The sequence below is a fragment of the Elephas maximus genome, chromosome 19 (genome assembly GCF_024166365.1).
Source record: "Elephas maximus indicus isolate mEleMax1 chromosome 19, mEleMax1 primary haplotype, whole genome shotgun sequence".
Classification (NCBI taxonomy): Eukaryota; Metazoa; Chordata; class Mammalia; order Proboscidea; family Elephantidae; genus Elephas; species Elephas maximus.
In genome coordinates, this window is record NC_064837.1 from 71,831,414 (window position 1) to 71,845,679 (window position 14,266).

The window sequence follows — 14,266 nt, forward strand, 5'->3', positions numbered from 1 at the left end:
CTGGAGCCCCGCGACCCGGAAGCGGCGGCTGCGCTAACCCGGAAGTGGACGGCACAGCCGTGGCAGGGTGGGTAGAAGATGCCGTTGCCGGTCCAGGTGTTTAACCTGCAGGTAACGAGCCGAGGACCAGCCGCGCTTCCGCCGCCGCCCTCGGGGTCCGGGCGCCGAGCCCGGGCGGGGCCTGCCCACAACCCCCGGCCCGGTTTGCGCCCGACGGTGCAGGGCGCGCTCGCTGGCCGCCCCGGGCCCGGCCCTCCGCAGGGAGCCCCGGGCAGCGCAGAGCGAGTGTCGGCGAAGTCCCCCCGGAGGCCCGATCGGCGCGGGGCCGGGCCGTGTCCAGGGCCGCGCGGTGAGCTGCCCAGGAGCGCGGCCCGCTCGGGGTGTGCGTCCCGCGGGCCCCGGCCTAAGAGCCTCCTGCCCGGCTGCGCCGTCGGCCCGACATGCCGAGGGGGCGGGGGCCGCGGTGCAGTTAGCAGTCGCGTCCCCGGGCTCCACCCGCTGCGGCTGCGTCTCCGGCGGGAGCCCTTTGGGGTCACGCCCGCCCCCCCCAGCTTTCGGCCGGGCGGCGCCCCCTCCCCTCCCCCGCCCCGCCCGCCCGCCCGCCGGCCAGACTGGGGAGAGGCACCGGCCCCGACGCTAACGCTCTTTCTCCCCTTCAGCATCCAGCCAGCTCTGTGTCAGGGTCGGGGGGTGCAGAAAGTCAGGACAGAATGAGGGATAGCTCGGCCCCCAGCTCGGCCTCCTCGTCAGTGACAGATCTGTGCTGCACCCCTCACAGCAGTAGGTCAGACCTCTTTCTGCCGGGCACGGCCGGAGACTTCAGCCTGAGCGCCAGTCTGTCGGCCTGTACGCTGCTTTACGAGGTACCTTCCAGGAGAGAGGCCCCGGCGGAGAGCGAGCCAGGGGGAGAGCCCCGCCGCCCCGCCAGCCCGAGGACAGGGACTCAGCACCAAGCAGAGGGGCTGGGTGGGCGCTCTGGCCGGCAGCCTGAGCCCCTGCCCTTCCAAGAAAGAGGCCTGGACCTCGGGGTCTCCGACAGGCGTGGCACCAGCCTGCTTTGTAGATCTTGAAACTGAGCATCCAACCCAGTGTCCCCCCTCCCAGGCCTGTGGGGTTCCCCGAGTTGACTCCATCCCCTCCTGACCTTGCGGCGTGACTCTTGCCCTGTACTGCTGCTCCAGCTGCTTGGGACAGGTTCTGGGACATTCCAGGGGCTGGCCTGAGCCTGCGGGCAGGCCCCCTGCATCCTGGGATTAAGGTCTCATGTGCTTCTTCTCTATGGCTTTGAGGAAACCACATCAGGACAGTGCTTGGAACCATGTAGGACAGCCTCAGAGGCCTGTGTAACAGCCCCCCTGACGGGGTTACCATCAGGCTAAGGGCTTTTTGTGCACAGCCCTCCCTGACTCTTCACTGGAGACTTGCCAGGAAGGGGGCTGTGGAGGGCACTCTTGGGGTGCAGCAGTAGGAGCGCGGGCACGGTTGCGCCTCAGAGGATAGAGGGGCAGGTGACTGTGGGAGGTGGTGAGGGTCTGTGCAGCCCTCCCGGGCCTCTCCTGCATGAGGTGCCAAGGTACCCTTGTTGCAGGGGGCAGTGGAGCCCATGCAGATTGACGTGGACCCCCAGGAGGACCCACAGAATGCACCTGATGTCAACTATGTGGTGGAGAACCCCACCCTGGTACGGAGCCACAGGATGTCCCTGGGTGGGGGCAGACAGTTGGCCCTTCTCAGCAATGCTTGGTGGGGTGTCTCTGACCTGGAGCCCTTGATACTCGGTTCTCCCCTTTCTCCACCCACCGCCTCCCCCAACCCACCTACCCCCCGTCTCCTTCTTCTCAGCACCTGGGGCAGCATCCTGTTCTGGGCAGTCAGGACGGGGGGTTGGGTCCAGGGTCCTGCCTTGCAGGCGTGGCCCGAGCCCCCTGTGCCCATGCCCGCCCCAGGACCTGGAGCAGTACGCAGCCAGCTACAGTGGCCTGATGCGCATTGAGCGGCTGCAGTTCATTGCCGACCACTGTCCCCCGCTTCGTGTGGAGGCCCTGAAGATGGCTCTGTCCTTCGTGCAGAGAACCTTCAACGTGGATATGTATGAGGAGATCCACCGTAAGCTCTCGGAGGCCACCCGGTGAGCAGGTGGTGTGGGGACAGGCTCCCGCTGCCTCTGCTGGCTCCACATGTCTCCGTGTCCCAGTCAGGAAAGGGGGCAAGCGGAGGAGATGGTGAGGTCTTGCCCTCCTGCTGAGAGTTGACCCGTGTGTGTGTGTGTGTGTGTGTGTGTGTGTGTGCGTGTGTGTGCGCGCGCGCGCACGTTTAATTCTCTGACTCCTAGAGAAAGGCGTGTGTGGAGGTGGCCCTTTCATTCAGCCAGGCTGCAGGCTCCCCTCCAGGCTCTGCACTCTGGGACCATCTCTGGGCCCAGCACCGGGCTCGATGCAGACTGGGTGCCTGTAGCATGGGCAGTGTGGCAGGTGGGGGCTGGGTAGGAGGTGCCTGCAGGTCATGACCTCCAAGGGCCAGCCTGTGGCCGGGGACTCTTCCTACGCCTCCCCAGCCCCCACACCAGCCACTGGACTGATGGCCGGTCTTCCCCCAGGGAGCTGCAGCATGCCTCTGACACTGTCCCTGAGAGTGGTGTGGAGCCCCCGCCCCTGGACACGGCCTGGGTGGAGGCTACTCGCAAAAAAGCTCTGCTGAAGCTGGAGAAGCTGGACACGGACCTGAAGAACTACAAGGGCAACTCCATCAAAGAGAGCATCAGGTGCTGGTTTACCTGGGGAGGCGGGCGGCCTGCCTGGGATCTCCTGACCTGGGCCGCTCATGGTGGGCTTGCAGGCGTGGCCACGATGACCTGGGTGACCACTACCTGGATTGCGGGGACCTCAGCAACGCCCTCAAGTGCTACTCACGGGCCCGGGACTACTGCACCAGCGCAAAACATGTCATCAACATGTGCCTCAATGTCATCAAGGTGGGACCACGGGCAGACATGGGGAGCCTGGGCAGCAGCGGGGGCACTGGCTTCAGTCTGCCTGCTCTGTCTGGCAGGTCAGCGTCTACTTACAGAACTGGTCTCACGTGCTGAGCTATGTCAGCAAGGCTGAGTCTACCCCAGAGATCGCCGAGGTAGATGGGAGCCTGCTCTGCCACCCCCTTTTCCCACGGCACTGCCGCCCCAGGAGCCCCAGCTGCCTGCATTCCCTCTGGGCTGGGGCAGGGGCACGGGGGAGAGATGCCGGCAAGCGGGGTGATGCTCATTCGTTTGTGTGATCTTCCCCTGCAGCAGCGTGGGGAGCGGGACAGCCAGACCCAGGCCATCCTCACGAAGCTCAAGTGCGCCGCAGGTGAGGGCCAAGTAGGTTGTCGGGGCCCCATGTGCTCTATCGCGGCAGGATCACATGACGCAGCATTATCTGTGGGTGCAGGTGATGCCTGCCCCGCTCAGGCCCACTCGAGGGGCTGTGGGGCAGGAACCATGGTCATGAACAGAGGCCCTGCCTTCCAGCAGGCCTCTCCCCGCTGGTTTCCCACCTGTGAGCTGTGCAGCCTGGCTCCTTTGCACAAGTGATAACTTCATTGGAGGCTTTTCTCAGTCACGTGGTGGCGCTGTTGTCTAATCACTGCTGTCCCCAATGTCCCTAAAGTTCCTGATGCTGAGGAGCGGCATGGGGGTCGGGGAGCGGCGAGGGGGCACCGTTGGCCGCTGAGCCTTTGCTGCCCACAGCACTCTGGTGGCCTCACAAGTCTCTTCGGCTCCCTCTGCCCCAGGCTTGGCCGAGCTGGCTGCCCGCAAGTACAAGCAGGCTGCCAAGTGCTTCCTGCTGGCCTCCTTTGACCACTGTGACTTCCCCGAGGTGAGGGGTCATGGGGGCTCTGGAGGAGCCTGGTTGGGTCTTGAGCAGTGGGGGTGTGCTTGGTGGGTTAGGTGCTGGTGTTGGGGTCTCCCTCCGGTGGGCATCTAGGAGTTCTCTGAGATGTCTACACGGACCCCACCTGGGCTCCGGGCCTCATTCCTGGCCACCATCCTGACTACCACTGGTGGTTGGGGTCTTGACCCCCTCCCCTCTTGCCCTCAGCTGCTCTCCCCCAGCAACGTGGCCGTCTATGGGGGCCTGTGCGCCCTGGCCACCTTTGACCGCCAGGAGCTGCAGCGCAATGTCATCTCCAGCAGGTGGGTGGGGGCACGGCCCTGGCCCAGCAGCCCCTCCCCAGCCCTGATGTCCCTTCAGCCTGGGGCTGATGCCCAGCTGGCCTCTGGCGGCCCCCGTGGCCCTGGAGGGCAGAGGCCGTTCTCTGAGGAGTCTGGTCCCTACAGCTCTTTCAAGTTGTTTCTGGAGCTGGAGCCCCAGGTACGGGACATCATCTTTAAATTCTACGAGTCCAAGTACGCCTCTTGTCTTAAAATGCTGGACGAGATGAAGGTGAGGGTGGGGCCAGGCCAGGCTGTGGGAGGGGGTGGTCTACTACTGGGGGCCATGGGGCAGCAGCAGGCACCCCTGACCCGACTTGCACCCAAGGACAACCTACTCTTGGACATGTACCTGGCCCCCCATGTCAGGACCCTCTACACTCAGATTCGCAACCGTGCCCTCATCCAGGTAAGCATGGGAGCAGGGGGGTAGGTGCTGCTGACAGCCTGGCAGACCACTGGCAGGTGAAGCAGCTGCTCACATCTCTGTCCTGTAGTATTTCAGCCCCTATGTGTCTGCTGACATGCGCAAGATGGCCACCGCCTTCAACACCACAGTGGTGGCACTGGAGGATGAGCTGACCCAGCTGATCCTGGAGGGGCTTATCAACGCGCGCATTGACTCTCACAGCAAGGTGGGCGATGCCAGGCCCTGGGAAGGGGGTGGGACCCCTGGCCCTGCTGACCCTGCTTCCTGCAGATCCTGCATGCCCGGGATGTGGACCAGCGCAGCACCACTTTCGAGAAGTCCCTCCTGATGGGCAAAGAGTTCCAGCGCCGAGCCAAAGCCATGATCCTGCGAGCCGCAGTACTGCGCAACCAGATCCACGTCAAGGTGGGGAGGCCAGGTGGTGTGGGCTGGGCCGGGTGGTGTGGGTGGGGCTGGGCTGAGTCCCACCTCCCTGTCCTTTTCTGGGGTCTCCTCCCTGGAGGGAGCCGGTGGGGGCTCAACGGATGGTTGTGGCCAGGCTGAGCCCCACCTCCCCATTCTTTACCAGTCTCCTCCCTGGGAAGGAGGGAGAGTGCAGGGTGGGTGGTGCCAGACTGAGCCCAGTCTTCCCACCCTTTCCGGCAGTCTCCTCCCCGGGAAGGGAGCCAGGGGGAGCTCACACCCGCCAACAGCCAGTCTCGGATGAGCACCAACATGTGAAGTGCCCAGCCTCTGTGGAACACTGCCGCCTGCTGGCCCTGCACAGGAAGCCTGGTGCCATCAAGCCTGTTCCAAGGGCTGGCCATCCACCCACCCATCCACAGCCCCTGGCACGCTCTCTCTCTCCCCAGCTGTGTGGTGCTGGCCCCACGGGGTGCACAGGGCGCTGCCTCCCAGTCTCATCCCCCTTCCTGTGTCATCTGGAGTGAAGGCGTCCATTAAAGAGCAGACTGCAAACATTCCCCTGGCTCTGCATCTTCCTGCTCTGGTGGGGTGGGCCACCCCCCTGGCACTGACAATTTATTGTTCACTTCAAACACAGACTCAAATGGCAGGACGATAGGGCAGGACCGGACTGGGGCCTGCCCACTGGCATCCTCAGACCCCAGTGAGGGTGGACTGGCATGCTCCCGTCCATGTTAAATAGCAGGAGATCCCTGAGTAAAGGTATGTGCTTAGGGAGCTGTGTCCAAGCCTCAATGGCAGTCCTGTCCAGGCTACAGCTGGCCTCAGGCCACAGCACTGCCCACAACTTCAGGGAAGCCACCCGGTCCCCCAGGTCCTGGTGGGGGTGGCTCCTGCAGCCTAGGTTGGTCCCCTTTCCAGGCCAGAGACTTTTCCAGTTTGGTCTTGAACAGCAGCCCGTGACCTGGGGGAGCAGAGGGACAGAAATGGGTCTGTGCTTGGCCCTGCCCTGGCACCCCTGCCCACCAGCTGAGGGCCACCAGCTGCCCCTCACCTGGGCAATCTGCAGACTCTTTGAAAGCTCTCTTCTTGCAGCAACCCCGGCACAGGTTAAAGACGCACCTGTTGCCCTGGACATAAAATGGCCAGTGAGCCTGTTGCCCTCCCCAGTGTGGCACCACCAGAGGTGACCAGGGAGCAGCCCTGGTGTTTTGGTACCACAGCCTGGGAGGGGCACAGCAGGGCTGCGCCCAGAGGGCACTTGTCTCCAGGTGACAGGCCAGGGGCTGTCCTGGGGGCAGGGCCTGGAGCTGCAGCGGTGTTCACACTGTTAGGGACCAGGCCGCTGCACTGGAGACTCCTGGCTCCCCACCATGGCCTGGGGCCCTGCAGCCTGGACATGGGCAGCAATGGACAGAAAGAGCCACTCACCTTAGGGTTTCCACACTGGTCACACTTTGCGTATTTTGCTAAGAAAAGAACAAAAGACATTAGGGGGAGCACAGGTGGCCGGGCTCAGCAATGAGGGTCCCTCAGAGCCGTCACAGCTGCAGGCTCAGGGAACTGCGGTGGCCCCGGTCTGCTCTTCCCTTTGGGCAAGGGGTAGGGGCAGGATGAGGTGTCAGCAGGATGTGGGAGGTGATAGGTGGATGGGAACCCAGAAAACGCCCTGTCCATCCGCCCTGAGAGCTGCGGCGAGATGGGGGCTCAGCCCACACCCCCACCCCACCCTGGCTGCCTCCTAGAACAGCTAGGGGTACAAATGGCAGGCAGGGCCTGTTTGGGGGAGGGGTCTCCAATAGTGGGCTGCCAGCAGCTGTCAGAGAAATCTGATTCGGGGGACAACCGCCAGAAGAAGCAGGGCCCAGCGGGCTTAGCCCCTTCACCTACGGGTCTCGGGGGGAGTGGTACAGGGCTGAGAAAAGCTCTCAGGGAGTAGACGAACGGCCTTTTGGGTCCTAACTCACTCCTCCCCCACCGGTGCCTGATCCCACCACACCTGCCCCTCATGCACTCTCAGAAGTCCTGTCTCACAGCCTAGATGGCTCAGGAAGGCTGCCACAGGTGCCAAATGATGAATGCCATGTAGAAGACCAGGCTGAGACAAGAAGCCCCTTGGAGGCTGGCCTCAGCCCACCCACTTTCCTGGCCTGGCAGGCTGGGGGGATGGCTTACGCTTAAGCGAGGGGTCGAAGGTCTTGTGGGGGTTCCTCAGCTTCTTTTTCTGTTTGTTCTTGGACAGGACCTCAAGGCGACCCCCCTCCTCCTCCTCCTCTTCTAGGGCCCGCTTGCTGCCAGCACTGCTGTTCTTGCTCCCCTCCCTGGGCCTGACAGAGAGGCATGGGTAATGCTGAGTGTGCTTGAGGGCACCCGGCCCTACCACTGTGGTCCAGGTGCTCTGACCCAAGTCAGGCCTTAAGGGGAGAGCACTGGGGGCCCTGAAAGACCAGGTCCCCTCAGAGCAGCTGAAGGCCAGAGCTTGCTGTCCGGGGCCACACAGCGAGCAGACAGCGGTGAGGCCAGGATTCCTCTGACAGCTGTGCCTAGGCAGGGCTAAAGCCACACAGCACTACCCCGCATTTGAGGACCCAAGGAAGCTGAAGGGTCACCCTCCTGACCCCAAGGACCAATCCACCTGGATCAGAGAAGTTTAAAGCAACGTCCCATGAAACTGATCATACAAACCTACAAGCCCCCAGATGGGGTGAGGGTACCACCAGGGCCAGGAGCTCAGCTGGGCTCCCACTGTGAGGCTGGTGGTGTGTGGGGCTAGGACACACCACAGGAGAGGCACACCTCATCTGCAGTGGCCACACCTGCCCTTCCTTGTTTCACGTTCCCTGTGAGCAGCCACTAACCTTAACAATCAAGGAGGGTGCTGGCCAGGCTCAGGGGCAACAAGCCCCAACATCCCCAGGCCGGCACCTATGCAGGGCTCACCCGGGCCGGACGTAGGGCTGGCAGATCCAGTGGAAGAACGGCAGACCTCCCGAGGGCTTCTCCCCCTCCTTCTGCCTGGACATGTCCTCCTGCAAAAGCCCAGAGGCCCCTCCGTCAGGAGTCATGGCCTGAGCCCCCACCCCACTGGCGACACCCTACCACGCCCACAGGGACATGCCTGACACTGCAGCCTTAGTGCCCGGCTCACTGTGGCCACATCCTCCAAGGTCTTCGCCTTGGCGAGTTCCTCACGGAGCTGCTGATGCACCTGCAACCTGGGACAGATGCCCGTCATGGGGGCCCCTGCGCCACCTGCCCCACCAGACACATGATTGCCCTGTCTCCCTCCCTCCCTCATTCTCCCACCCGCACCCCCTCCCCAAGCTGCCTGCCTGGCTCGCCTTTGCCAGCCCCCGAGCCCTCAGGATGCATACAGCCATCTCCAGTGTGGGCTTGCAACGAGTCCCCATACGTCTCAGGGGGTCTGCGACAGCAGCGCCAGCCGGGGTGCTGGGGGCCCCCCACTCACGTGTGGTGCCAGAGCTTGAAGAGGTGGGCGCGGACATAGGATAGTGGGCAGGGGTGCTGCCGCACCAACACCAGGTACTCCTCGGCCAGCTCCCACACGGCAGGGCTGCGGCCCTCGAACAGGGCGGGGTTGTGCAGGTTGCCCTCTGCGGGGGATGGGGACTTGAGGGCTGAGGGTGCAGACAGGGCAGCCCCACTGGGCTCACGAGGCCACTCTCCCTGAGCCTGGGGCATCCTGGACGCCTGTTCCCCCCACCCTCCCATGTCCTGTGCTTACGACCTTTGCACCCCCTCACCTGTGCTCATGACCCTGTGCCCTCCCTCATCTGTGCTCATGACTCTGACCCCTGCCCCCCTCACCTGTGCTCACAACCCCTGCCCCCCTCACCTGCGCTCACAACCCCGTGCCCTCCCTCACCTGCGCTCACGATCCCTGCCCCTCACCTGCACTCACGACCCCTGCTCCCCTCACCTGCACTCATGACCCTATGCCCCCTCACCTGCACTCATGACCCCCTGCGCCCCCGTGTCCTGCAGGCAGCGTTCCACATCCCGCAGGCACTGGATGTTTCCGTTGGCAAACACTGGAATGCTCACAGCCTTCCTGTGCAGAGCCCGCACAGACGCTCAGTTGTGAGGCAGTGCCTGCCCTGTCCCCCATTCTGGGAGGTGGGCACCCACCCTCAACTCCATCCCAGCCTGTCAACCCAGCTGCCACCCCACTCACCGCACAGCGCGGATATGCTCCCAGGATGCAGGCCCCGGCAAGGGCCCCTTCTGCTCCTTGGTGCGCCCGTGCACGGTCAGCAGCTGGGATAGGGGGCCCGGTCAGCGCTTCAGTGCCAGGTCCCACAGCCCCCTCCCCGCCCCACCCTGGGTGAGAGGCCCAGCCCCCTTTCCCCGTCAACAGGTGGCAGGGCCTCCAGTGCCCCCGGCAGAAACGACCAGGCAGCCTGACCCAGGGGTTGGGGTGAGTGACAGCTTCAGGAGAGGGACAGGAAGGCCGAGCCGGACACCCATTAGTGGACCTGCAGGGCACACTGACTGACACCCTTGGCTCAGGGAGGCCAGGTTCCCCACTCCTGCACACCCCCAGCCTCTCACCTGGCAGCCAGCTTTCTCCAGCATCTGGGCGTACCTCACGGTCTTGTCAATTTCTGGGAAGACACGGATTTTGCACGTGACTGGAACAGAGAGCTTCTCGTGGGCCAGCAGAACTGTGGACGAGGAGAAGCGTTTCTGAGGGGTGGTGGGGGAGCGTGGTGTCTGCCAGGGCCTTTCCCCTGGCCTGGCGAGTCTGAGACCAACAGGGCTAGCGCCAGCCTCCCCTGCTGGCAGCTGGCAATCTGGCTCTACTCCCCAGGACATGGGAGGGCCAGGGCTAAGCTTGAGGCACTGCCCACAGCACCTACTGTCTGGTTCTAAGGCAGCAGCTTGTACAGGCTGTGACCTCTTCCACGGCCCCTTCCTCTAGGAGGAGACACTTGGCCACCAGGCCCCCAGTGTCTCGGGACCTTACAAGCCAGCACCTCTGCTGAGCCCCCCACAAGACTGCCCTGGGCCCCCCGCCCCTTTTCTGTGATGTGGCCCAGCCCTCCCTGCCAGTACAGCTGCACGCAGCAACTCACTCATTCTCTGCAGCAGGTCCCACTCCTCCTGCAAAAAGGCGCCATAATGACCTGTGGAGGGCAAGCAGTGTGTTGGCTGCAGCTCGAGGTAGGCAGGCTGAGGCCACCCCAGCTCCACTGTCCCTACTGAGCTTTTGTAGGCCAGGAGCCCCCACCCCCAGCTCTGCTCAGTCCCATCAACCAGACAGCTAGCTGGGTGCTCTGTGCCTGCAGACTCCACTGGTGCACCCAGACTCCAAGGTAGGACTGGCTGGTGCCATGCCTTCCAGGTGACCCCCTTGGAAGGGGTCCCTGCGTCTCACAGTGTGAACTGGGACCTGGTGCCCTGCACAGTCAAATGTTCAGAGAGTACCTGAGCAGCACCAACCCAAGCTGCAACCAATGTGCTGCGCTGCCATCTGGCACCGTGCGGGCTCCTGGTGCTGCACTCACCCCTCTTGGCTATCATCTGCGGGCAGCCCAGGTTCAGGTCAATGGCATCACAGTAGTCCTGAGCGAGGAGAGCCGCCTGCACAAACACTTCCGGGTCGTTGGCACAGAACTGGAAAAGACAGGTAAGCAGCACGATGGCCATGCATCCCGGGGCAGCTCCCAGGAGAGGGTTAATTTTGGGCGGGAAACAGCCTCTGATGGCTCCAGGTGCATCTGGCAGCTACGTGCTTCCCCATGGGCCATTCCTGCTGTGGCCCAGCCCCACCCTGCTCCCCTTGAATCTGTTTCTGGGAAGGCTGGGGGGTCCCATGCAGAGGCATGATCTCCTGGGCCCACCTGCACAATGAGGGGCCGGTCCTCAGGGCACACCTCACAGTACAGGTTCTCCTTCCGGTAGTTGGCATCACGCACGAAGACCTGGGCGTGCAGCATGGGCGTATAGCAGAGCTGTGCCCCATGGCGGCGGCTCAGCAGCCTCCAGGCCAGCTCGCTCTGGTCCACCATGGGGGCTACCACGTGGCGGGCCCCCCCCAGGGTACGGCTCCAGAACTCGAAGCCCTGCAGTTTGGGCATTGTCTCCACCCTGCAGGAGGGGAGGGACTAGACACTCAGCCCACAGAGAGCCTAGAGTGCAGAAGAAAGGGGGTGCAGACTGGGACCAGGGGCTCAGACACACCCTCCCCCCGCCCTGCCCGAGAGCCCCGTGTGGACCCGACCCGGTGGGCACGTAAGAATAGACTCAGAGGGCACGACAGCTCTTTCTGAGGTCACTCCAAGGCCCACTGGTGGGATTACTGCTGGGCCACAAGGTGGACCGTGTCAGTAGGGGTGGGCCTGAGAGCTGAAACCCCAGTGCCGTCACCTCCCAATGGTGGCCTCAGACAAGTCACTTGACCTTCTGGGCCCAGCCCCTCGTGTGTTAGCAATTGAACACGTTTGCCTGGCAGGACTGAGGTGAGAGTTAAAGCAGCACCAGGTGCAGTAGCCTTGCTGAAGCCCCGCATGGAGATGGAACGACAAAGGGGAGCCGTGACCCAGGAGACTCTCAGGACCTCTACCATACAGGACCACCCTGTGGTGACATCACCTAGAGTCTGGGGCTCGGCTTGCCCTCCCTGCCCGCCAGTGGGACCACACAGGCTGCCTGGACTCCATGCCCTTCTCTGGGGTGTCAAGAGGTTACGTTCAAAAATGGAGCAAAGGTCTCGCTCTGAGGCCATCTCAGCGGGTGAGGAAGGCCCTGAGGATGTTCCACCAACTCTTCCCTTATAGGAACGGCTCTTAGACCCACACCAAGTAGAGACAAAGCAGACTCTCCTTGGGCTTATCTTTTCTGCGTCCAGCCACTAAGCCCCACGGGAACTATCCTTCCGTATCAGTGACTTAATACCAAGCGGCCAAGGTCCGAACACAAAATTAAATACTAAGAGAACAGACTGAGCAAGGATTACTTTGAGAGAACACTCACTCCACGTACCTTACTCCCCGAGCAGACTGCCCATGTTCTAGAAATACTAAGTAGATTCACCTGTTTAATACTTAACTAAGGTCCAACTACTAGTCTGACATTTTCAAGAACAGTAAAATTACACAGAGAAATCATCCAGGCCACCAATGTCCTCACCAAAGTGACCGCCCAGCCTAACCAGCCAGGTCTTCCCTCTGCCCCAAATGGTGCCATTTCTGCTCACTGCTCTAACCCCACTGTCGCAAGGGGCTGCAATGCCAGAGTTGGGGCCACTCCCTGGCAGCCCAAATGGAGCTCGAGTTTCAAACAATTGCGAGCCGAAAGCCTCCAAGACGCCCCTCTGTTTGCCTAAGTTTAGGTTACCTGGTCAGTCAGTGGACAGCCAAGCAGGAGCTGCGCTGGGGGTCCCTGCCCGGAACGCTGACGTCCCTCTGGGGCCCAGGGCGCACCCTGCCTGAGCCTCCGTGAGGGGTCCCACGCAGCCTGGGGGGGCGCCGACCCGCGCGGCAGGGTGCACGCTCGGGACCCCGACCCGCAGGTGCAACGGGGGCTCCGCGGGAGCCGCGGGACGCTGCAGTCCCCACCGCCGGGTCCGCCCGCCGCAGCCCGTACCCGCCTGCCCGCCTTGCGGGTCCCGTGTCGCCTGGGGGTCGCTCCCCCGCTGTTACCGCCGCTAACCGCCCGCACCGCGCCGGGGCCGCTGCCGAGCCGAAGCCGAGTCCATGGCTCCGCGCCGGGGCCGCCGGAAGGGGCCGCTGCCGCCGGAAGGGGCCTCTGCCAGGGCGGTCCGGGCGGCCCGCGGTACGGCGGGAAATGCAACCCCGGGAAACCGCTCCCGGCCTCGGAGCGGCCCGAGATCGGGGAGGGGGCGGTCCGCGCCACACGTGGTCCGCGGTCAGAGGCCGGAAGTCGACTTGTCCTACCCACATCCCGCGGGCTTGCTGGGGCGCACCTTGGGGTCGTCTGGTGACTGGTAGTTATGCCCGGGAACGCCAGAGTCCCGGCCCCGGCCTGCAGCTGCCCGGGGGACGGGGGGCGCCCATTTTGAAATCCGCGTTTCCTCCTCTGTGTCTCCTCCGACGCCCGTTCGGCTGTCAGCTGCCTGAGGTCTTCCTTGGTGAAGCGCCTGTTATGTCCTTTGCCCGTCTTTTAATTGGATTACTTGTCTTCTTATTGTCGAGGTGTTGAGTTTTCCTATTAGACCTTTGTCAAATATGTCATAGCCGAAAATTTCTTCCCGTTCTGTGGGTTCTTTTTATTCTTTTGGAGAAGTGTTTTGATAAGGATAACCCATTGCGGTCGAGTCCATTCCGACTCATAGCGACCCTGTAGGACAGAGTAGAACTGCCCCATAGGGTTTCCAGGGAGTATCTGGTGGATTCGAAACTACCGACCTTTTTGTTAGCAGCCAGCAGGGCTCCTTGATAAGCGTTAAGTATTTCAGTTTTAGAAGATCCCATTTATCTTGCTTATCTTATGGTGTTTATGTATTGTTAATGATGGTTTATACCTGTTTATGCCATTTATTGGAGCCCTGGTGGCACAATGGTTAAGAGCTTGGCTGCTAACCAAAAGGTGGGCAGTTCGAATCCACCAGCCACTCTTTGGAAATCATATGGAGGAGTTCAACTCTGTCCTATACGGTTGCTATGAGTCGGAATCAACTCGACAGCAACAGGTTTGGTTCTTTCGGTTTCAGTGGCGCATTGATTAAGCGTTTGGCTGCTAAATAAAAGGTGGGCAGTTCGAATCCACCAGCCACTCCTTGGAGGCCGTATGGGCCAGTTGTACTCTGTCCTATAGGGCCACTATGAGTCGAAATTGACTCAACAACAGTGGATTTGGGTTTAGCGTTGACCCTAATTATAGTTTGTGGTTTTATAGTTAGGACTTTGATCCATTTTGAATTAGTTTCAGGCGGCTAACAGACACATAAGGGAATGCTCAGGATCACCAGCCATTAGAGAAATGCTGATAAAAACTACAGTGAGATACCATCTCACCCTGACATTACTGGCACAAATAAAAAAAACAGAAAATAACAAATGTTGGAGAGGTTGTGGGGAGATTGGAATTTTTATGCACTGTTGGTGGGAACGCAAAATGGTACAACCACTTTGGAGAATGATATGATGCTTCCTTAAAAAGCTAGAAATAGAAATACCATACGATCTAGCAATCCCACTCTTAGAATATATTCTAGAGAACCAAGAGCTGTCACACAAATAGACATATGCACACCCATG

General features: G+C 61.8%; 2 protein-coding genes across 14 annotated transcripts; one reads left to right on the forward strand and one right to left on the reverse strand.

Moving 5' to 3' along the window:
- The first annotated feature begins 9 nt into the window (after positions 1-9).
- On the forward strand, positions 10-5,580 carry GPS1 (G protein pathway suppressor 1). 6 transcript variants are annotated; one of them, XM_049860118.1, is made up of 14 exons: positions 10-67; positions 1,589-1,681; positions 1,947-2,128; positions 2,597-2,761; positions 2,836-2,971; positions 3,049-3,126; positions 3,284-3,344; positions 3,769-3,854; positions 4,077-4,171; positions 4,316-4,421; positions 4,518-4,598; positions 4,687-4,824; positions 4,890-5,024; positions 5,265-5,580. In XM_049860118.1, exons 2-14 carry the CDS (start codon positions 1,604-1,606, stop codon positions 5,337-5,339), a joined length of 1,416 nt encoding a protein of 471 aa, XP_049716075.1. In that variant the 5' UTR covers positions 10-67; positions 1,589-1,603; the 3' UTR covers positions 5,340-5,580. The 6 variants fall into 6 exon arrangements, with proteins under 6 accessions (XP_049716075.1, XP_049716079.1, XP_049716074.1 ...); XM_049860122.1 differs by having other exon boundaries at positions 15-111; positions 2,567-2,761; XM_049860117.1 differs by having other exon boundaries at positions 15-111.
- A 92-nt stretch (positions 5,581-5,672) lies between these two features.
- Positions 5,673-12,827, reverse strand: DUS1L (dihydrouridine synthase 1 like). 8 transcript variants are annotated; one of them, XM_049860115.1, is made up of 14 exons: positions 12,633-12,812; positions 10,889-11,135; positions 10,553-10,661; positions 10,121-10,171; positions 9,597-9,709; positions 9,220-9,302; positions 8,993-9,096; positions 8,494-8,662; positions 8,143-8,239; positions 7,965-8,053; positions 7,200-7,351; positions 6,456-6,493; positions 6,079-6,154; positions 5,673-5,988 (listed from the first exon to the last, which is right to left on the reverse strand). In XM_049860115.1, exons 2-14 carry the CDS (start codon positions 11,123-11,125, stop codon positions 5,849-5,851), a joined length of 1,458 nt encoding a protein of 485 aa, XP_049716072.1. In that variant the 5' UTR covers positions 11,126-11,135; positions 12,633-12,812; the 3' UTR covers positions 5,673-5,848. The 8 variants fall into 8 exon arrangements, 2 of the variants coding, with proteins under 2 accessions (XP_049716072.1, XP_049716073.1); XM_049860116.1 differs by having other exon boundaries at positions 8,494-8,638; positions 12,633-12,801; XR_007514079.1 differs by having other exon boundaries at positions 5,902-5,988; positions 6,079-6,493; positions 10,922-11,135; positions 12,633-12,827.
- Between the last annotated feature and the right edge of the window lie 1,439 nt (positions 12,828-14,266).